We start from the raw sequence: 22,124 nt of genomic DNA on the forward strand, positions 1-22,124 counted from the left end.
CTTCTCCGGGCGATTGAGACTTTTGACTGGTCGGTCACATAGGCGCGTCTTCGTGTCTGATTGGTGTGGCCGGCTCAAAGAGCTCTGCGCTCATTGGAAGAGAAGGCTGAGGGGGCGGCCCGGCGCGAAGAGGCGTGAGGAGCGCGCGATTGGTGAGAGCAGGGGCAGTGGGCTGCGATCGCGGCACCGGGCCAGCGGGTGGGCCGCTGCCCCGCGGCCGAGGTGACCTGAGAGGTGCCGGGCAGGCCTCCGCGATTTCCGGAGTTGGTTGTCGAGTGGGCGCGCGGAGTCCTGGGGCTGAGGAGAGAAGGGGCCCCGGGGCCCGCTCCGCGGTTCTCAGGACCTGCCGGGGGGAGGGTTTCCGCGGCCGGGTGTGTTACGGACGGGCGGAGATCGCAGGAGCCGGAGGCCAGGCCCGGGTTGCTGCAGCTCCCGCGCTCGGAACGGACCCGGGAGCCTGACTCCCAGGCCAGCCGCAGCGTGACTGTGGCTGTGTGAGCTAACCGTATGACTGGACCCCTCTGCGCTCTCGTTTCCTCTTCATCGAAACGGAGAGCCTCCATCCTTGTTGTGAGGCTTGTGTAAGTTGACCCGGGCCCGGGGCTTCCAGTTGCCCTGGGAACATCCCAAGTGTTGGATAAATGTGAGCGCTCAGCTTTGTTACCCTTGGTGGGTTTTATGGAGATGTCAGTGGACTTGCCTTACCTGAATTTAGCTCTGAACTTAACAATAGAAAGAAAAATAACAGTTCCAGTCTTGAAGGTCGTGCTGCCCCGGCAAGTGTGACCGAGCATGGTGGCACCCCTCCATGCACACTCTCTGGTTTCTTTGGGTAACAGTACCTCCTGTGCAGTACTTACCCTGGAGATTAAAGCTCAGCTGGACACTCTGGAAGACAAAAGTGGGGCTGTCAGACACAGCAGATGTTCGGCATTAAAAATGTTTTTCAATGGCACTTGTTAAAGCCCAAGGACCATCACTGTCTATCCAGGAACCAGAGTAGTGGGTTTGTAGTGAGAGAGACAGACAAGGCTCATCTGGAACACATGGGCAGGTGGGGTCAGAGGGTGGAAAGTTACCAAGAGGAGGTGTCAGGGGACCCGGGAGCCCCCACCTGGGTGGTGGAGGATGAGGAACCTGGTGGGCCGTGGGGACTGGATGTGGAGAGTGGGGTTCCCACTGCACTGAGCAGGTACCTCACTGACACCTGGTTTCACCAGCATGAGTCCAGGTGGGGCTGGAGAGGACTCAGGAACCTGGGAAGATTAGCCAAGTGGGGCCAGGTGTGACTTGGTTGCCTCGCATGCTAGTGGCCCTGGGTTTGATATCCAGGCACAGCAAAGAAAAAAGACCAAGTGGAGGGTCTAACCAGCCTGCTTCCAGATGCCCTGCCCCCTTGAAGGCTCCAGGTGCAGGGTCCTCTGTGGGCCTTTCTGTGCTGCCTGGTGTCCAGCCCAGCCTGAGGCAGCAGCCTCCTGCCAGCCCCAGGCCAGTGTCCCAGGAGCTTTCCACACATAGACCCTCGGAGCTCTGGCAGTAAGACAGATTGGCTGTTGTTCTGGAGGCTGTCTTTACCTCTGGTGTATGCCCTGGGGTCCCTGCCAGCTCGCACCCCACTTTGGTTCACACCCTAACCCTCCTCCCAACTTCAGGGCTCTCAAATTCCCATATTCTCAAAGGGATGCTCCTGCCTTGCCACATGAGGCCCAGCTAGGTTTCTGATGACCAGGTGCCTTCTGGAGATGTCCCTCCTCCACTGTTCTCTGCTTGGGAGTCTAACTCCCCCGTGCCAGCTACCAGCTCTGTCAGCAGCCCTTGAACTGCTTTGAACCCCCATCACCCCCTTCTCGGCTGCTTCCTTTAGAACATGTATCCCAGTATTAATGCTGTGGTTCTCTGTAGCTGCTAAGCCAGCTTCTGCTCAGATCCACGTCCATTGTCTCTTGACCACCCTGAGTGGGCCTGGGAGCTCTGTGTGTCTGCTGTCCAGCTGGGCAGTACTATCAGCCCAGCGCCAAGAGCCTCCCCGTGTGTTGCCCCAGGCCACAGTAGGGAACGGTCAGGAGCTGACTTGGAAGGCCCACAGGTTCTGGGCCCCAGGAGCCTTGTGACCCCATCAGGAAGTGTGTCCTCCAGCCACTGCTTCCTGCTGCCCAGCAGCTGCCTCCCAGGTGCTGTGGTGGGCGAGGAGCAGCCGTGCCTGGGTCTTCGCCCAGGCTGGAGCTGAGTCTGAACTGTGGCTGTTCTTGGCTTCTTGGCCCTGCTCCAGCCTGGGAGGATGCAGAAGGCCACACCCTGAGTCCATGAGGGAAGCCTCGCCCACTGCTGCCCACTTCCCCTGGTAGACCTAACCCCCAAATGCTGGGCTCATCCAGGTCACTGGCCTCAAGTCTGTAAGACCAAACACTTCCCAGCACCCCATGTACATTCCTGACCTTGCTGTGGGGAGGCCACCGGGGAGGGCAGCAGCTTGTTGGAAAGGGCTGAGTCCCTGCGCAGCCATCCCACGCCGGAGGGCAGGAAAGCCTTCTGTGGCCTCACAGGCCACAGAAGGGCCACTGGTGCTCCTTCTTTGGAGGGCACCCACGTGTTGATGGGTGAGGTGGGCAGCAGCCTTGCCCTGCGGCCCCTTACCTTTGCCTGGCCAGGCTTCCTTGACTCTACCGAGGTCCTCAGGCTCCTGCAATATCCTAAGCACACTTCCTCTACACTTTCTGAATGGGGAGGGACACACATTTGAGGGAAATTAAGCCAGAGATTGCCAAAGACTCTGAAGTCATGTGATCCCCATAAAAGGGAATCTGGGGGCTGGATATCATCCCGATGGTACAGGGCCGGAGCCTTGCAAGAAACTGAGGCAGCATGAAGACCCTCTCTTAACCCCGATTTTTGCAACCAGGCCAAAGATTTCAGTCACTCAGAGGAAGAGGAATGATTTATTGAAGGGATGGGGAAGGGGGAAAAGGACAGTCCCAAGGGAGAGAGGGGGTCCTCAGGAAGGAGAGGACAACGTGCCTTTCTTGCACTCCAGCTTTACTGGGGATCCCAGGGAAGTTTCCAGAGTCCTGCCTAGGTCCTCCCTTGACTTTTGACTGACAGCAGGATGACATCAGACTTTGAAGTCTTCACTGCCATGGCCACTCTAGGTCACCTGGCCCATGCTGACCATTTCTAACTGGATTCTTCACCGTACATTCTTGCAGATTTTATGGTTAGGAGGAAATGTTCTTGTCTCCCTTAGTTTCAGGAACTGGTCACAAACGTCCCCTGGGTTCTTCCCTGGACAGTATCTCAGGTCTGCATTTCTCCTGCAGCTAACAGGTAGTTTGCTGAGGAATGTGACTTAGCCTGTCACCAGACCAGGCCGGGCTGCAGGTAAATGGCTTCTTGGAAAAGAAAGCCCGTGGGGGTCAGCACCCTTGGTGGTCCACAGAGTCCCTCTCTCACCTCGTGTCCCTACCCTGCTTCTCTATCTGGTCCCCGACACCAAGAGAGCTGAGCTGAGGAGAGCAGAGTGCTGGCAAGGACATGCTTCTCTTGGGCCAGGTGTCCTCAGCACCCCAGGCTTCCTACTGCCACATCACTCCTGGAGGTAGATGCTCTGGACTTAACTGGACAGTGTCCAGGACAGCGACATTCCCTCTGGCTGCACAGATGTTGAGCACACCCTCTCACACTCACTCCCACAGACTACCTGGGCTGGGAGTCAGCACCTCTAATCTGCGGCCCCCAGAAGTGTTCATCCTGGTGGCCAGCCATTGAGGACATGGATTTGGATCAGCTGGACCTGAACCCCAGGATTATTGCTGCAATTAAGAAAGGTATTTTAACTTGCCTAAGACTGAAGTGTCACGTGGATACGTGGGTGTGTGAGCAACTTGATGTAGAACAAGGTCACAGAACATCGACTTTCCACCGTGTTCCCGAGACCCCGACCCCGACTGTGGCCTCAGCATTGGGACATGCTGGGGCTTCTCCATGTGCATTGATGGAAGGGACTTTTGAGGTCCTTCCCATCACTGCACACGTGGGTGTGGCCTAGGAAGGAGAGCGGGTCACCTGTTCGCTGTGGCTCCTCAGCTGCTCTGCAGTCTGCACAAGCTGTCTCCAGGCACTGTTCCTGATCCCCTCGCCTTTCCTGTCCCCTGGAGCCTCAGGACACTTGGCACACTTAAGGCCTTGCTCTGCTGCCTGTTGGCCTCTTGTCCTCCTGGTGGTGGCCTCATGATCGTAGGGTGGCTGCGGTGGCTGCAGACACCACACTTGCAGTCTGGGACATCTGCCATCTGCTGGCTGTCCCCAGAGCCTCCCTCAGGCAGCATTGCTTGCTGGGAAGCCATCTTCCCCTGACCCCTCCTGTCCTCTGCAGATCTCCTTCAGAGTGTGCTTCAGGAGTTCCGTTCCTGTGGTCAGTCCCACCTGTTGGGACTGGAGCCTCCTGTCGGTGGCTGGTGGTGGTATCTGGCTCCAAAGCCCTCTCCCTGTGAGGCCTTTGTCCTCCTCTCTGGTGTTCTGTCCACTCCCCCATCACCTGGGCGTGTGTGCAACATTGTTTTTCTTTCCACTAGTGCAGAAGTGGAGAGCCATGCCTGCCCAGCCCAGAGCCATGGAGGCCGCCCGCAGCCCACCTGCCAGTGGCCCCTCCCGCCTCCCCTCCTCCCCTTTCTGATTTTGACCCCAGGGCCTTGCACACCTAGGCAGGTGACCGTCCACTGACTGTTTAAGTCTCGCTGTGTCACCTAGAGCCCCTGTTGCAGCCTCTTAGGAGCTGACACCAGGGGCACATACCACTTGCCAGGCAGCACTGCCCTCTGGAGACATTTCTAGGGGGTGGACATTTGTGACCGAGGCCACCTCACAGCACCCAGAACTTGCCCGCCTGTCTCCAACTGCACTGGGGGCACAGGAAGGTGCAGTGAGGGCACTGTCCCTGAGCCTCCTCCCCCACTGCCCTGCCCACTCCACCCGACTGCCCAGGGCTGGCTGCAGGTGGTCCCTGACCTGAGGCAGGGCCCTGCCAGGCGGTGCCGCCTTGCCTTGCCTCCCGTGAGCGCCGTCCGACTCCTGGTCTTTCCTGGTGTCAGCCAGGCTGAAGGCCGTGAAGGAGGTCCTGCACTTCTCTGGAGCTGACCTGCAGAGACTGACCGGCCTGTCCAGCCCTGACGTCCAGCACCTGCTGACAGCGGCCTCCTCACACCTGCGTGGGGACCCCATCCTCACAGGTGGGTGGAGAGTGTGGCAGATACCTGGGGTCCGTGCCAGGAGCCATGGGGGTCCCCAGAGCCATGGGGTCCCAGGGCCAGGACCTGCCACAAGACGCCCTGCGCTGGGGGAGGGAGGGGCACCTGGGGCTGCTTTCTTGGGTCAGAGAAGAGCTGAGGCTGCAGGTATGGGGTGGGGTGGGGGTGGAGCAGATGGTGCAGCAGTGCCCAATTGGGGCGGCAGAGGGACCTGCCCAGGGCCACCGCCACAAGAGTGGGAACCAAGTGCCCACAGAGCCAGGCTCCTATTATCAGTGTGCAGGGCTGCCAGCTCCCTGTGATCTGGTGCCTGGCCAGGCAGGGGTCCACCGTGCCCTCCCTTGCAGACACTCAGTGGTCCTGGGCACCCACTCAGCACACTGCTGCGGCTGGGACTAGAGCCTGCCTCAGTGCTGACCTGCCCAGGCTGGGCACAGGGGGCTGCTGCTCCTGGCCCCACTGGCTCTGAACCTTTCCCTGGGTCCTCACCTCACCCCAGGGTGTCAGCGTGACCAGCAGATGGCTGCCACATGTGTGTACGTGTGCGTGCTTATGTGAACACACCTGTGGTCCCAGTGGGGCCCAGAGAGGGGCCAGGGACTGCACAGCCCCTCCCACAGAGCTGCCCTCACAAGGAGGACGATCCTGGGGTCTGAGTGGCCTTGGCTACTGAGACCATTGTGGGATGCTGCACGAAGCCTCCTGCTGTGGGACATGCTTCAGAATGATTGTTAGTTGTGCCTCGTTGGTTTTTAGCCGACTTCAAGCCTAATCAGATCTCTGTGCAACCCTGGGGACTGTTGGGGTTTGAGGCGCATCTTAATTTCAGGAGATCTCTGGCAACAGCCAGCTGTGTTATCCAGCACCACTCAAGGCCCAAGGCCGGCCCGGCTTCAGCCTGGTGCCCTGTCACTGGGGGCAGCAGTCTCTCTGAGAATGTCTAGCTGCTTTGTTTGGCTAAGAACTGGGAAGTCTAGCAGGGGCAGGTTCTCCTGGGTTCTATCTGGCACACAGCCACGTGGCCAGGCCACCTCCCCTCTGCCCACCCAATGTGACCCCCTTGCCAGTCTTCTCACACCTGCGGTGTGGACAGGGGTGGGGCACTGGGCAGGAAGCCGCATGACCCCACCCCTCCCTGCAGCGCTGCACCTGTACCAGCAGAGGGAGCGCTTCCCCGCGCAGCACCAGCGCCTGAGCCTGGGCTGCCCCATCCTGGACGGGCTCCTGGGCGGCGGCCTGCCCCTGGAGGGCATCACAGAACTGGCTGGCCGCAGCTCAGCTGGGAAGACCCAGCTGGCACTGCAGCTCTGCCTGGCTGTGCAGTTCCCACCACAGCACGGAGGCCTGGAGGCTGGTGAGTGTCCACCCTCCTCCTGGGGCAGGGAGGGTCCTAATCTGGTGGCTCTGGGATCCTGGCTCTACTTTCAGCGGCTTCCCAGTAAGTGGGCTAGTGGCCGCCTCAGGCGTTTCCCAGGATTCCCATCTTCCTCTTGCAGAAGAATAAGGGGAAGAAGAGCTGGGGCCTGGCTACCTTCAGAGGCAGCCTCCACAGACCTGAACCCTCCGGCATCTGGTCGCCAGGGTCACTGGCCAGCCCTCGAGGTTGCCACCCAGTGTCATCCCTGCAACATATCACACCCACCTGCCAATGTCCCCTGCAGAGTATGTGGCCACAGCCAGAGTGCAGGGCCAGGGCACGTGACACATCTACCCCTGGGTGACAGTCAGTGTCTAGAGCCTCCGGAGGGATGGTCAGGAGCCCAGGACAACCGAGACACCAGCTGCCACACCTTGCGCACGCTCAGTAACCTGCACCATGAGTGGCCGACATGACCAATTCCCAGAGCTGGGCTGGTGTCCCTTCAGTCCCACACCTGACTGCCCCCCAGCATCACCCATGTCCCCAGCAGTCACACACCAGGTCCATGCTCCCTGATCCTCTCCATCTCTAGAGGCACGGGGCAGCAACCCTTGTGATCTGGGCTCCTATCCCCTGGTCCATAGGGATGTTGGGCATTTCCTGTGCCTGATGGCCTTGCAGACACATCTCTTGGGGTCCTTGCCATATTGGAACTTCCTTTTTATCGAGTTTTAAGAACTCTGTGCCCTGGGCACACAGCCTGACCACGTGTTCTCCTGTGGGTCCTCTTTGGTTGCTTGTGCTTGGTGTCAGTTAAGGTCATAAAGATTTATTCGGGTTTTCTCCTAAGAGTCTTGGTGCCCACGTGTGGGCCATTCTGAGTGCATTCTTGCACCTAGTGTGAAGTCCAGCTTCGGTCCTTTGCAGGTGTACGTCATTTGGTCATCCTGGCGCCATCTGTGCAGAGGTTCTTCCTCCCCCTGAGCCCTCTGGCCTCTCTGATCAAAGTGAGATGTCCACCAACACAGGGTTTGCCTGGACGGCCCTGGCTCTCAGTGCAGGCTCTCAGCATGCCCTGAGCACAGAGTCTAGGCCCAGGCGGCTGCCAGGGGCTGTGCAGGGCCAATGACCCTGTTCTCACCACTTGTTCTAATCACCACTGAGGTGCAGTGTCAGGAGCCCAGAGAGTGGAGCAGAGGGTCTCTGTAGGTCCAAGGGAGGGACATCTTCAAAAGCCCCTTGGCCCTGCCCAGCCAGGGGGTGGAGGGAGCAGGAATGGGCAGAACAGGAGCCCACCTGTAGCCATTCTGGCCCCGGGCTCAGGGCAGCAGGTGTATGCACCTGGGTATCAGAGCTGAAGTCCAGCCGCGTTCCCAAGGGAGGTGGCTGCAGGTAGGACCGGAATTGGCTCTGGTCCGCCAGCTCAGGCTGGAGGTGAGGATGCGGAGCAGCAGAGGTGGGAGCAGGAAGATGTCTGTGGTGTGGCCCTCTGAAGCGTGGCACGTGGCTTCCCAGGGGCCGTTTACATCTGCACGGAGGATGCCTTCCCCAGCCGTCGGCTGCAGCAGCTCGTGCAGCAGCAGCAGCACCTGCGGGCAGACGTGCCACAGGATGTGGTCCAGAGCATCCGCTTCGGCAGCCAGATCTTCGTGGAGCACGCAGCCGATGCGGTGAGTGTCTCTGTGGTGCTGCAGCAGCCAGGACAGTGGGGGACAGGTGGGGACACGTGGCCAGGTGGGGTCAGAGGATAGAAAGTTACCAAGAGGAGATGTCAGTGGTCAGGGGACCAGCCCACACCTGGGTGATGGAGGATGAGGAGCCTGGTGGGACGTGGGGACTGGATGTGGAGAGTGGGATTCTTGCTGCCCTGACTGAGCAGGAGCCTCGTTGACACCAGGTTTCACCCGCATGAGCCCAGGTGGGACTGGAGAGGACTCGGGAACCTGGTGACTTGGGCCAAGCAGAGGGTCTGGGCCTGAATATGCCTGTGGCCCTGCAGGCAGGGCACTGCCCACTGAGCATTCTTTGAGCAGCACTGTGCCATCTGACCCAGACTTAACTGGGCTGGATGTTCATTCGCCAGCGCCCCCAGGAGGAAAGAGTGGGAGAGAAGCCCAGGTGGCACCAGGGCATCCTCTGGGCCCAGGACCCCTGGTGCAGGGAACCTCTGCCATCCCCTTCTGCTTCTGATGGTGTCTGTCCTGATGAGTGTGGCACTGCCCCTCCCGGCCAGCAGGGCTGCACCAGACATGAACACGGAAGGCAGAGCCCACCTTTGAGAATTGCTATGGAAAGACGCTTTCAAGTAAAGGATGAGGTGTATAGACTTTTAATTTTTTAAATTTACAATAAAATACATTATCACACAGTGCAGGAGCTAGCAAAGAGCACAGGGAGGTCAGGCAGGCATAGGACATGGATACCCTGTCCCTGAGAGCCTTCCAGGGAGGGGCAGACTGCACCTGCCTGCCGTCTCCTCAGGGCTGCCTGGGTGGCACCTGCCCAGCCAGCCGATTGCCTCTCCAAGGCCTTGCCAGTGGGGTGGTTCATTATTAGTATGGCGCTCCACGGTCGTGGTCAGGAGAACTAAGTTAGCGCTGCAGCCCCAGCCAAGGGCCCTCCCAGCCTCAGCCTGCTGGTCCCAGGGCCAGCTCCGGGGCTGCACAGGGCAGCGTCCTGGTACCCTAGAGCAGAGCAGGCCAGTATCACTGCAAGAGAAGGCAGCAGGTCAGGCCAGGCCCTATTCTGGAGACAGCTCAGGGACTCCCCACTCTTGCCTGGAAACAGGTGGCTTAGGGCTGGGGGACGTAGGGGACCTGTTCATCTCTGTAAAAGGAGCCCCCTTTTGTAGAAGCAGGGCCTTAGGCCATGCCTGTCCCCCTCCACCTCCTCTGTGGCCTTGGCGGAGGCCAGTGTATGGAACTCACGTTAGAGTTGGCATCCTCCAGGCTGCTGCTGTCATTCTCCACACAAAGAGGCTCCGCTGGGGATGCCCTGGGGAGAAGCACAGACCTGGTATCACGCTGGGCTGGACTCCAGGCCCTTGCAGCTCTTTGGAGCTGCAGGTGCCACAGCCTGTGTGGCACGGCACAGCTGGCTGGGATGATCTGCAGACCTGGAACTGGTGCCTGTGTCCTCGGGCCTGCTCACCCATATGTTCCTGCCTCGTCCCCTCCACCATGCAGACCTCTGCCATCATTAGCCACCTACTGCATCACAGCCCACCTAGCCCTGGGGCCAGAAAGGTCCCCAAATGGAGCCCTGAGGAGGGTCTGCCTTGGAAGGGGCTCATTTCCACCCCTGGCCAGGGCTGTGTGAGCACAGGGTGGTGGAAGGGCTGGCCCCCACCTGCATGGTCTCCCAGGGTGCAGCCCCTGCATATGGTCCTGGCACTTGACACAGTTAAATTTGGGGCAGTGCCTGCCTTATGAAGGATAGACTCTGGGACCCCTGCTCAGACCTGCTTGATGGGCACACCTGGTGATCAGGTGGCCACCAGCTCTGGCCTTTGCAGATGCGTCTGGGACCAGGTGGTCTGGAGCCATTGAAGGAGGTGGGCTGGTCTCTGATGGGAGGTGAGATGACAGCCCCAGGGCAGAGAAGGGCTGCCCGAGTCTGGTGTGAACACAGGCAGTTCAGGGAAGGCTGTGTGCGGGGGTGGGATAATGCTGCAGAGGACCCCTGCTCGGAGGGCCAGCGGAGGGCACAGTGCCAGGGGAGAGCTGGGTAGGCCTCGAGCTTATCAAACAGGAGCCTTTGGAGAGACACAGAGGTGGAATGCAAGGCTCTGGTGCAGTGTCTGGGGAGGACACAGACAATAGGGCAGTGCCAGGGGACCTGGGCACCTGGAGGGGCCACGATGCCGTCCCTAACTCCCACAGGACACCTTGCTGGAGTGTGTGAGCACCAAGGTCCCCGTCCTCCTGTCACGGGGCATGGCCCGCCTGGTGGTGGTAGACTCCGTGGCAGGCCCCTTCCGCTGTGAATTTGATGGTCAGGCCTCGGCCACCCGGGCCAGGCACCTGCAGTCCCTAGGGGCCACACTGCGCCGGCTGAGCAGCACCTTCCGGAGCCCTGTGCTCTGCATCAACCAGGTGGGCCAAGGCCAGAGCTACTTGCCGTGAGCCAGGGAAGGCAGGGTGGGCAGCACACCAGGAGTGGGGCAGTGGCGCGGGAGTGGCCGTGCACCTTTCTGTGTTGACACAGAAACTTCCCAGAGACCTTTAGCCACCACAGCTGACCCCACTGGGCTTTTCCAGGTGACAGAGGCTGTGGAGGAGCAGCGCGCAGTACTTGGACCACCAGGGTAAGTGCTGGCACCTCCTGGCACTGAGCGCAGGAGGGGGACACTGTTTCCACAGCAGCAACGGCCTGTTCTCCGTGTTGCAGGCCCTGGGACGAGCACATTTCCCCAGCCCTTGGCATAACCTGGGCCAACCAGCTCCTCGTGAGGCTGATGGCCCACCGGCTCCGCGAGGAGGAGGCCGCCCAGGGCCCCCCTGGCCACCCGGCCCGGATCCTTCGGGTACTCTCCGCCCCTCACCTGCCCCCCTCCTCCTGCTTCTACACAATTGAAGTGGAAGGGGTGCGAGGGGCACTGAGGGCCGAGTCCTGCTAATGTGGACCAGGTCCCAAGAAGCCCAGAGTCTGGCTGAACCCTGGAAGTGGCCAGTACAGACGCACAGCACTGCAGTCCACCAGGGTCAGCACACCATCGGTCCTCCTCAGACAGAGGTGAACAGTGAGCTGAGGCTGCACCCCCTCTCCCACCTCACCCACCAGCTTGCTGGCCCTTGACAGACAGGAGACTCACAGGGGCTGCTCTGGGCCTGTCCTCAGTTTGCCCCACCCACACCCTGCTGGTCAGAGTTGCCAGCCTCCCCTCGACCTGGGAGCCTGTGTCCTGCAGAGTGGTCCTCAACCCTGCTAAAGCTACCTGCACACACTGCCCTGGACCTCTGGTCACCTCAACCACCCCCTGTGGTGTAGGCAACTGGGGAAGCTGATGAAAGGACACAAGGAACCAGCAACATGCACCTTGGGGGATGCAGCCAGATGTTCGCCAGGACCACCTGCACAGGCCAGCCTAGCCTCCCTTCTGGCTAGAAGGGTGGAGCCTCCTGGCAGCTCATCTGGCTGTGGAATCTGACCACCTGGCCATGACCTGAGGGACATGGCCTCTTCACAGGCAGGGCTGCGAGTTAACAGTGGGCTTCTCATTAAGAAGCTACTGTCTGCTAGGTACTGCACCTGTGACCTGAGCCATTCCTGCTGCTGCTCTCCAGTGGGGAGACTGAGGCACAGGCGTCCTGCAGCCCTAAGACAGACCCCAGGGCCCCTGCAAGGAGAGCCCCCACTAAAGATGGGAGGCTGTGCGTTCCTCCAGGTGAGACAGTCCATGTGTGGGCGTCACATCACCAGCTCCCCAGAGCACCATGGCCCCAACAGGCCAAGACTCACTATCACCAAGCTGTTCTGGGGCTGGACTTTCCCCGAACGGCCTTCCTGCAGAAGTGCAGGGGCTCCACAGCAGCAAGTCAAACACTGTCTTTGTGTAACCAGAGAATTCCAAGTGATTTTCGAGGCAAAATCTATCAATTAGAAAATAAACTACAGCTCTCCTCCACTCAGCCGAGGACGAATGCACCTGCCTGGCTTGTGGTCTGCACAGGGTCTGTGCTGCTGCAGAATGCAAACGTGAGCCCCAGAACCCAGGACACCTGGACCCCGAGGCACAGACAGCCTCTGCAGCTGCCTGTGTTCCGTGAACCCAAGAGTTCCTGGTGGCATGGTACCCCTCACAGCTTTCACACCAGATGCAGGGGTTTATTTTTTTTAATTCTTTTAAGAAAAAAGTAAGGTACAGGTTTAATCTCCTCCAACCCTGTCAACACCAGGACCACTTGGGAGGAAGTCCATGCAGTGCCCAGCCCAGCCCAGCCCCAGGTCTGGCTTCTGCCTCCCTGTGCTGCCCACCTGGGAGCTCTCCTGTGACATCTATGGATGGTCCCTGCAGTGACTAGCACACTTGGCCCTGGGCAGCAGCTGCTCCACCTTCCTGCCACTGTTAGGTGGTGGTGAGGGTAGAACCCAGGGCAGGCAAGGCAAGCGCTCTACCACTGAGCAACACCCAGCCTTTGTGAGGCACAGTCCCACTAAACTGCCCAGGGTAGCCTTGAACTTGTGATCCTCCTGCCACAGCGTCCCCAGTGTGCACCACCTGGCTTAGATTGGCTTTTAACTTGGGACTGACAAAGACTGAAGAGACAAGTGCCACTCTCACCTAGGGTCCCCTCTCCACCAGCGAGGACACTGAGGAGTGGGGACGTGGCCACTTCTTTCCTAAGAGCATTAAGATGCAGACGACCACACTGGAGACAGGCTACCCGCTGCCCCAGGTCCCATGCAGCTCCCCCTGTGACTGAAGTGTGGCTCCTTGGGTGCCACAGGTTTTGCCCCCCACCTGTGTTCCCACAGAGACAGCCCAAGGCCATCTGGGCTGGGCCAGGTGTGCAGCAGTGCATCCGCAGGGGCCTAGCTCTGGGTGCTCACAGCCTGGAGTGGAGGGAGCTGGGCCTGCAGCTTCCCTTTTTCTTGGGTAGCTGTGTAGGGAGCAGCTTGTCACACTGTGGAATGTCCTAAACCTCACTAGACAGCATTTAGTAAATTAGTTCCCGACCCCTCAGAAGCTGCAGTGCAAGCCTAGACAACAGCCTCCAAGCGGCAGTACAGAAGGAAGGCTGGCCAGAGCCCTGAGGCACACGCAGGCCTGCCAGGAGCAGACACCCTTCCCAATGCCACAGTTGGCAACCAGAACTGATACCCAGTCACAGGGCACATGAAGACATCTCAAGTCCAGCTGCTGCAAAAACCCCCATTGCTGTCACCTCCGGCCCTTGGCTCAAGAACAGCACATGGGCCCCAGCAGCCCACATCCAGCATACAGCCCCTCGCCCAGCAGCATGCAAAGGGATGCTTCAAGGTAGCTGGAAGCAAACAAGGTAGGGCCATGGCTGCTGCGAGGTGAGCACTGAAACCCCACGTCCCGGCAAAGGATGCACCCGGCACCCAGCTCCCTGAACCTGCTGGGTTCACAGCCTCCTGTGGCTCGCACGCTGCCTGAAGCAGCAAGCTTTTGAGGTGGATCTGAATGGTTCTCGTGAAAAATCCACCCATCAAAAGCTTTTCAAAAATGAAAGACACGTGTCAAGGTGCTTAGCTGAAGGGGCCAGCAGGCAAGGGCTGGGACCATACCCTGTCAGTCACCACGCTGGCCCTGCAGAGGCCCTGAGGGAACACCGCAAGGTAGAGCCTGACGAGCCTCCTCCCTGCCACGCCATCTCTCCTGCCCTGGTTTCTCTAACAGATACCTTGAGCTCCCTTCTGAGAGGACATTCTCTGTGTCTCTGGTTCATTACAGACTTGTCACAGTATCAAAGTCTAAAAGAGGCCTGGGATCAGGGCAAGAGGGAGACAGATGCAGGCATGTCCGGCTCTCATGTTGGTGGCTCTCGGGCGCCAGATGCAGAATTCTGGGGCATGGCTGCCCACTCTTTTCTAAAGGCAACCTCTTTTCTGAGGTTGGCCGTCACTATCTAGGAAAGAAAGCTCGGCCACCACCAGGGCTGCGAGGGTCTCAGTGCTCTGTTAGTCTCGGGGATTCTATTTAGCTCTGTCCTGACCCTCAGTGGCCAGGTCAGTGTGGCTGGCACTCAGAGCTCTCGAGTCTGCCAAACAGTTACTTCGTTCCTGCATGAAGAAAACAAAACGTCATGCTTAACCAGCAACCCCAATGGTGCCAGCTCCGTGGGGTCCCAGGCCTGGCCTACTCCTCAGCTCTTCAGCTCCAGTGCTCAGACCTGGAGGCTAGAGGTCTGCATCAACCACAGCCTTTGGGCTCGGCCACAGCAGTGTGCAGTTGTGGGGTGGTCCCCAGCATCGAGACCTCTCCATCTCACTGCTAGGAGTGCTCAGTGTCCTCCAGTGACTGCCTGGAGCCCTGGGGAAGCTCTGGGCAGTGCCTCCCAGGTGCTGCCAGGCCCTCCTGTCAGTGACCACTGAAAGGCTGCCAGCTCTCCAGGTGTGGTATCTGGGAACCAGCAACTGTGGGTGAGCTCTGAGCAGAGGGAGTCAAGGCCACTGGGGCTGCCAGGTCTACTTGGGGACCTGAGCAACAGGGCCAGTTTCTGAAGCCCCCAACGGATGGCCACACCAGATGTTCTAGAGAAACAAAAAACAAAAACAAAAAGGCCACTTCTGATGCAGACAGAGGCCAAGATGAAAACAAAGTGCACTGCACGTGTGCGGTGTAGACCGCGGCCAGGCACTGACATCTTAGTGTCCAAACACACACCAGCCGTGTGCCACCTGGTGCTGGCCATTTAGAGGACTGGGTTACAGCTCAACTAGGCAAAGGACCAGTTAGAGACTGAAATCATGATTCCTCACATGAGAATCGGTCGAGCTTTGACATTACTCTATCAGAACAAATTGCTTGAACTAGGTCAAGCCACGTGCAAGATCACTGGGTTAACCCCTCTCCCGTGGGTGTTCGCAGCTTGAGCATCCCTGGCTCACACAACCAACGTGGCGAGCAGGAAGGGCGGGCTGGCACAGCCGGCCATCGACTCACATCCCTGCCGCATAGGCAGAACGGCTCGGCGCTGCGCGGCCAGGGCAGGACAGGGAAGGCTCCTTACTTGGGAATGATCTTCTGCAGCCTCGCCACCCACGTTAAGAGCATTCAGAGAACTGGCATGCTTCATGCTGCGACACCGACGCGGACATGCAAGGATAAATGGATCAGCATGTCAACCAGCCAGCAGGACACTGGGGTCCCTGGGGACTGGGCCTTCCCTGGAAGTCCCTTGCTGTTTTATGCCCCAGACAAAAGCCCAGTTTCCTGCATCTCCCAACAAAGAGCCCATGGTTCTCGGACACACCAAGCCCCTCTGCCATGTCTGCCCTGGGGCTCTGGAGGCCTGAGGGCCTCATGCAGGGCTCAACCCACCCAGGCCAAACACGGAGCTCACTGTGAACATCCATGAGACACATGAGTATGTTCTGTATTTCATACTTTTTATATATTAGGAAAAGCAATTTTATCATCAGTAAGAAAAACTCTGAAGGCAGTATTTCTTACTTTAGAAAACCAACATTTAAAACAAATTTTATGGCTTTACGTGTAAAAAAACACAGCCATTTATATATACATTCACTTTCCCCCACCGTTTGATGACTACAGTACTTGAGCTGGCCTAGGAATGACCTGTAGCCTGGGTTTAGATCACGGAGGCTACAAAAATCACTGCACTGTTCACCTCCTTCACGGACACCTCTGGACACGAAGCCACTTCCACTTTCACACAGTGATGCGGTGCTGAGGTCACTGGAGTGCTCCCGTGGGACCCTGGTTCTAAATGTGGCTGCACACCAGTGAGCACGGGGACACGGAGGACAAGGGTGCCCAGCCAACAGCTGTGGGCCAGCTCTCGCTGACACAGTGACACGCAGACCACAGCTTACCTTTCCCAAAGCAGAACCCACCCAGGGTGTCCAACAGGACGGACTGTCCAGCAGCCGCCCGGATGCTGCCAGAGGCCCCCACTAGTTCTCCTCTACCTAGGCCACTACAGACCAAGTGCAGCCACATCAGCTCAGCCCTGTCCACGGCTCGACTGTTCTCTTCTCCCTGCGGCCAGCTGGTTTCTTCTAAGAAGGCAATGCAGCCTTCTCCCTCAACTCTGCAGGATGAAAGCAGCGGCGGGACCCCTCACAGTGACTCTGTCTTTCACTCTGGGGCATCAGGACGATGGCACGCAAGTCCAGCTCAGCAGTGGGCCACCAAAGCCTGCTCCTGGAACGTCCAGTCAGCAACTCCTGTGGCAGCCCCAGGCCAATAGGCTCAGCCCCACCCAAGCACTGGCTAGAAAAGCAGGTGCTGGGGCCCCTGGAAGCCAACAGCAGGACACCAGGGAGGGCCAGGCAGCCCATGGGAGTGCCCGAGAACACTGGCCTTGTGGTCTCATGGGATGGGAGCCCCAAGGCCACTGAGGACGCACTGGGCTGTGTGAGCACAGACACCACTGCCATCCTCAGGCTAACCCTGCAGCAGTACTGGACACAGTGCAGGGCGGCCACACTCTGCATGTCAGAAGCCAGGTCTTGGAAACAACAGAAAGATGCTGACTGCTCCCACGTGGGAAGTGTGGCCGTGTCCCAGGGCTCAGAGTCAGAACTAGGGTGTGCACACCAAGGCCTTCAAAATGTCCACAGCCTCAAGCCGCCAGGGTGCCTCCCTCTGAGGAACTAAAACCCTGGATAGGGTGTTCTGATGCACAAATTGTTCTGCTCAGAAAGGTCCCCCTGCAGGGGCAGACCTAGCAGCCGTGGGGCACTGTCGGCCCCTCCCAACGTCGTAAAAAGGCAAGCATCCAGCTGTTCCAGAGTCACTCAGTGTACCTGTCACTCTGTGTGACCTGTCACTCCAGGTCTGGGAACAATCAGACACCTCACCCCACGGCAGTCCAGGGCCACCTTCCAAGTGAGAGAGCACGGCAGCACTGCACCTGGCCAGCCGGGGGCGTTGTGCCAGGGCCCAGGCGGTTTCCACCAGCTGCAGGGACCCTGACCTCCCCGACAGGTGTTCCTGAGGGGCCCACAGCAGCATAGCACTGCTTCTGCCCAGGGACACCCAGCTCCCAAAAGCCACCAGAAGTTTTCACCCTCAAGTGGAGTGACTCCTAGAGGGACAGAGTGGCCAAGAAGGCCAAGCACAGAGTGGTGGCCACTGTGGACCCTCTGGCCAGACCCTCTACTGGCTACTGAGGCACCAGGTGTGGGTGATGGCAGGGTCTCGGGCATAGGTCCTGAATGCCACTGAGGCGATCAGACTGGACATGGTTTTAAAGGGCAAAATAACAAACAGCTGAAAAGGTCAGGACTTGGCATTTCTCACAGGTCCGTGGTAGACTGACAGCCCTGAGCTGACCAGAATTTCGACCACAGAAGGTTTCACGTGGGATCGCCTCCCCGCCACAGTGGTGGGCATTGAACCCGGGGTGCTCTACCACTGAGCATATGCCCAGCCCTTTTTATATTTTATTTTAAGACAGGATCTTGCTAAGTGCCTCCAACTTGCGATCCTCCTGCCTCAGCCTCCTGAGCTCCTGGGATTACAGGTGTATGTCGCTACACCCCGCTGAAAACTGGCAGTGTGGATATGACTGTAGAGAAGACTCCAAGACCCATGACTTAGGCCTTTCTTCAAACACATAGAAACTGAAAGTATGAAAATACAAACTCTTTTTATAAAAGCCATAAAACTACAGCCCTTCTTTCAAAACCCTTTTTGCTCCTGATAATGATATCTGCATGAGAGTTAAAGTAGTCATAGCTAACGTGATTTTGAAAGATTAAAATTTTAAAGGATTTGAACTAATGCTAATTAAAAAAAAAAAAAAGTAATGCCTATCAAGGGTAAACAAGTTCCAAACTCGCAGTGTTGTAGTATTCAATATACCCACTTTTCCCGGCAAAGGCTTTCTTTAAACATGTAACAAAATCGAAGTCTACAAATTTCTTTTGAAGGCATCAACCCTTTGGGCCTCTAACAGGAAGTTTTACAATTATTTCCATCTTGGACAAAGATGGAACCTACTAAACCCCTCCCCGTTGCTGAATCTGGGCCCATGCAGGAGGTGCCTCAGGGGGCCTAGTGAGGAGCAAGGGCCTGGGTGGGCAGGAGGGCTGGGGAGATAGTTACCCGGGGTTCCTCGGCTCACTCTCTCGTGAACTTCCTCCCTTCAGCTTCCTAACCAGCTTCTCACTGCTGCGTCTAATGGAGGCCCGGAGTTTGCTAAAGGAACCACTGCGTTTTAAAGATCCAGTGCCATCCTGAAAAAAATGTGAACAAATGTGAAGCTGCAGGAGGACCCCCCCCCAGGCCCAGCTGGGGGCAGACCAGGACGCCCAGCCCGCCCAGCCCACCCAGCTCAGCCCAGCCATTCTAGTCCTGAGAAGCCACCAACTGGCCGTGGGCACAGAAATCCATCCACGTGCAGTTTCATTACAGATGAGCCAATGGTGGTGAGACCCCTTGAGTATGGAGCAGCTCACAGAAACCAAGCCATCACATTCCCCAAGGCAAGTCAATTAGATTGCTGCCCTGAGAGAAGGACAACACACACTTTAGGAAACTAGGGCAGCTTTGAGGAATGTCACCAAAATCAAATCCCGTGTTCAATAAACAGGTGAACATCTGGTCTAGACAGTGAATCCTCTGGACCCTTCCAGCTACAGGCAGCACCCAGCAAACAGAAGGGTCTCCTTCAATGTCGGTATCAATGTAGTGAGAAAATTAGGTGCAATGTTCATTTTCTACAAATAACTAAACATCCTCAGACACCCTGAAGAAAGCAAGTAAAGAGGGACCACCTGGCACCGTGACCAGCTCAGACACTAGGAATGAACTCCTGACAGAACCCAACAGAAATCAGACACAGAAGGAAATGTGTGTGAACAGCGACGTTTATTCTGAGAACAGCCCCTCGGTGGGACCCAAGGGACCCGTGGCTCAGGGGCTCTGCAGCACGGCGCTCATGGACCCAGCAGACAGACGCAGGACACAGGTCAGCCGGAGTGAGTTTATTAGAAGTTAGAAAGACACAAATACACACGTCACTGAGCACTTGAGGATTAGTAGAGCAGAGCAGAATCGCTAAACTTCACACAAGACTACACAGCAAACTACTGCAGCGTGTCCTGGAGGCCCTGCAGGGCCCCGCCAGGCCTCTAGCACAAGGGGGACGTGCAGCACATGCCCTACTCCTACAGCTCGCCACTGTCCACAGGTCACCGTCATGCCACCATGGTAACTCCTGTGCGACACTTCTAACTACCTGGAATCAGAGTGAACAGCTAATCGCTCTTAATTTTTGAACTTGTGTATTACACAGTAAATGGATTTTATTAATACAGTTCTTATTACTAAATACATATCTGGCAAAGCTACATGTATACAGAAATCAGGAGCCCCCAAGAGGACAGCAGCACCGAGAGGAATGGCCAGTCACAGAGGTGCAGCTCTGACAAGCTCCTAGGGGCTGCTAGACACAGCGGGCAGCACTGAAGAGAGAGGGAAGCCGGAGAAGGCGCCACCCGTCATGCAGGAGCAGTGTGAGAGGCACACGGGCGGCTAGGCCTGTCAGACAGAAAGGAGAGAGAGCCACGTGAACCCGCGGTGAGGACAGGGCAGCAGATCACGCTCCACACAGCTTGGTTACAGTACTTCTAGGTCACGGCTCTCACAGCACTGTGCAGCCTCAGCAATGGGCACTGCCTCTGCCACCTGCTTCTACCAGCCCTGCAGAGAGCAGGTGCCCAGCCCCAGGGCACCCTACAGAATATCGGTGGGTACTCCTGATGGTCGTCAGAGTAAAGGGAGCATTCTGGGAGTGTGGGCTGGCAAGTCAGAAATTTCCTTGAGGCCCACTGTGAAATTTCTCACAAGTAACTACGTCGAGCAGACTTGGCACTGGAAGGCATCTGCTGGGACCAAAACGTTGGCCACCTGGACCTCTCCTGGGAAGTTCTCCCTCTTAAGCCTCTCCTGGTACCCCACACTGTGACTGCTCCCCAAGTCAGGCAGGACTCCCACTCTCTTAAAAACACTAACATCTTAGACATTTCAGAACTTAAGAACCACTGATTTTAAAAGTCGACAGCACATTTTAAACATGCAGTTGACATCCTAAATAAAATGAGTTTCCACGGGCAGCAAGGCCTCCTGGGTCTGGCCCGAGGACAACCACATCTGACAGGAGCCCAGATGCAGGCCTGTCCCCAGCCACTTGACTCACCATGGGGCTCACGCTGAGCAAGTCACTTAACCAGCCCGAGCTTCATCTTTCTCATCTTTAAAATGGAAAAATAAAACTTGTTACCAAAGCCTCAAGAATGCTGGGAGGAAATAAATCAGAAGTTCCCACTGCTCTTTCACAGAAAGGAGGCTGGTGCTCTGTGCCTGCCATCCACTGTGCCCACAGCAGGTGCTCACCTTCCCCAAGCTTGACCCTAGGCTAACCACAGGGTCCAAAGGATCTCAAGGTATGGGTACGCACTCACATGCACACGCACACACACGCTTGCAGCTGCTGGGGAGGAAGGTGACACTCGTGCAGGCCAGCTACCACTTCCTATGAGCCCTGCAACCAGGTCTGAAGCTAGTACTCAGGGCTGGGCTGGGCCAGAGGTGGGCACATCTGCCCCCTTAGGGTTGGTCCCCACTCTGCATGTGCCACCTAAGGACATGACCACCCAGAGACTGGGCAGAACTCCACCGGACGGACTGGGAACTAGGAGGCCCCTGCATGCTGACACTTCTTTACATGCCATGAAGACATTCATGTCGCACAGGGGCCTCTGAGCAGGGAGGCTGCAGGTGCTGCAGTTTTTAAATTTCCCTTTTGGTATAATCTAGTTGTCTTCCTAGTGTAATTTTTCAAAAATAAAAATCTACTTCTAGTTAACCATTATCACCTTCCCCAATAATCCTGGGTAAGAGGAATTCAGTATATTACAAACTTAGTGAAATCTCAGCAAAGAGCAGCCTGGGAGACGGGAGACAGCCAGGGCAGCTTCTGAGCTGGCAGCAGAACCAGCAGAGGCCGGGGATGGAGGCTCCCTGGGCACAGGGGGCTGGAAGCGCATCCTGACACTGGCTTAGTAGACCTCGACCCAGGACAGCCCAGAAGGGCCCCATGGTGCCTGTGACTGAAGCACCCACTTCACAGGACATAAAGCCCCTGGACAGAGGCCAAGGAAGCTGTTTCACCCAGAAAAGGGTTCCCAGACGGGGGCAGCTGTGCTCACTCCAGGGGGCTCAGGAGCCCCAGCTGCCTGCGGAGCCCCAGGGAGTCGCAGTCTTGGCAGGGCACAGGCAAGAGAAGAGAGCTGTGCCTCCTCAGCAAGTGACCCCACTGTTCAGACCTGACACCCACGCTCCCCAAGTCCTCAGCATGCCAGTGACCTTGCTGGCCTTCTCCTTTGTTCACATGACCCTGCTTAAGGGGCAGGGGCAATGACCAGGACCGTCTGCCTTGTCTCTGACCATGGCACCCTTTGTTCTATGCCACTTCTGAATTCTGAAAAAACTAAGGTCCTGTGGAAATGGCCACTGTCACTTAAGCAAAAGGCCTTGCACTGGCTCTGCTGAAGCTGCCACAACCCAAGAGAGTGACAGATGGTTTCCCCCACGTGGCGGGTTCCGAGGTTTTGAAGAGCACTGAGGAGCTGGGTGAAGCCCAGTGTTGGGGCGCTGGCCCGGCATGTGCCAAGCCTGGGTTCCTTCCCCAGCAACCCCACCCATTATCAGATACAGAAATTCTTTTTCTAAAAATTAAAAAAATTTATGCAAAACCACAATTTAAAATAAAAACTTGAAATCTGAGGTTAGAGGTGACTGGTGCAGTCTTGAAATCTGAGGTAAGAGGTGACAGGTGCACTCTTGACATCTGCCTCAACAC

General features: G+C 57.4%; 2 protein-coding genes across 19 annotated transcripts in view; one reads left to right on the plus strand and one right to left on the minus strand.

The window, feature by feature from the left end:
• Positions 1-74: 74 nt before the first annotated feature.
• On the plus strand, positions 75-12,226 carry Xrcc3 (X-ray repair cross complementing 3). 2 transcript variants are annotated; one of them, XM_026405488.2, is made up of 8 exons: positions 75-152; positions 3,690-3,821; positions 5,085-5,222; positions 6,382-6,594; positions 8,116-8,270; positions 10,482-10,694; positions 10,860-10,906; positions 10,990-12,226. In XM_026405488.2, exons 2-8 carry the CDS (start codon positions 3,767-3,769, stop codon positions 11,216-11,218), a joined length of 1,050 nt encoding a protein of 349 aa, XP_026261273.2. In that variant the 5' UTR covers positions 75-152; positions 3,690-3,766; the 3' UTR covers positions 11,219-12,226. The 2 variants fall into 2 exon arrangements, with proteins under 2 accessions (XP_026261273.2, XP_026261272.2); XM_026405487.2 differs by lacking the exon at positions 75-152 and adding an exon at positions 162-581.
• Positions 8,914-22,124, minus strand: part of Klc1 (kinesin light chain 1) — a 56,196-nt gene continuing 42,985 nt past the window's right edge. For 4 of the 17 annotated variants that reach the window (XM_026405478.2, XM_026405476.2, XM_026405477.2 and 1 more), the window contains exons 14-16: positions 18,365-18,495; positions 9,528-9,594; positions 8,914-9,284 (exon numbers count right to left, since the gene is read on the minus strand). In XM_026405478.2, the coding sequence (XP_026261263.1) occupies positions 9,228-9,284; positions 9,528-9,594; positions 18,365-18,495 (255 nt within the window). In that variant the 3' untranslated portion in view covers positions 8,914-9,227. Of the gene's footprint in view, positions 9,309-9,527; positions 9,595-12,310; positions 14,350-15,299; positions 15,367-18,364; positions 18,496-18,563; positions 19,802-20,459; positions 20,515-22,124 lie in introns of those variants that run through there. The other 13 variants (XM_026405485.2, XM_026405482.2, XM_026405484.2 and 10 more) reach the window with 8 other exon arrangements.

The sequence above is a fragment of the Urocitellus parryii genome, chromosome 6 (assembly GCF_045843805.1).
Source record: "Urocitellus parryii isolate mUroPar1 chromosome 6, mUroPar1.hap1, whole genome shotgun sequence".
Lineage (NCBI taxonomy): Eukaryota > Metazoa > Chordata > Mammalia > Rodentia > Sciuridae > Urocitellus > Urocitellus parryii.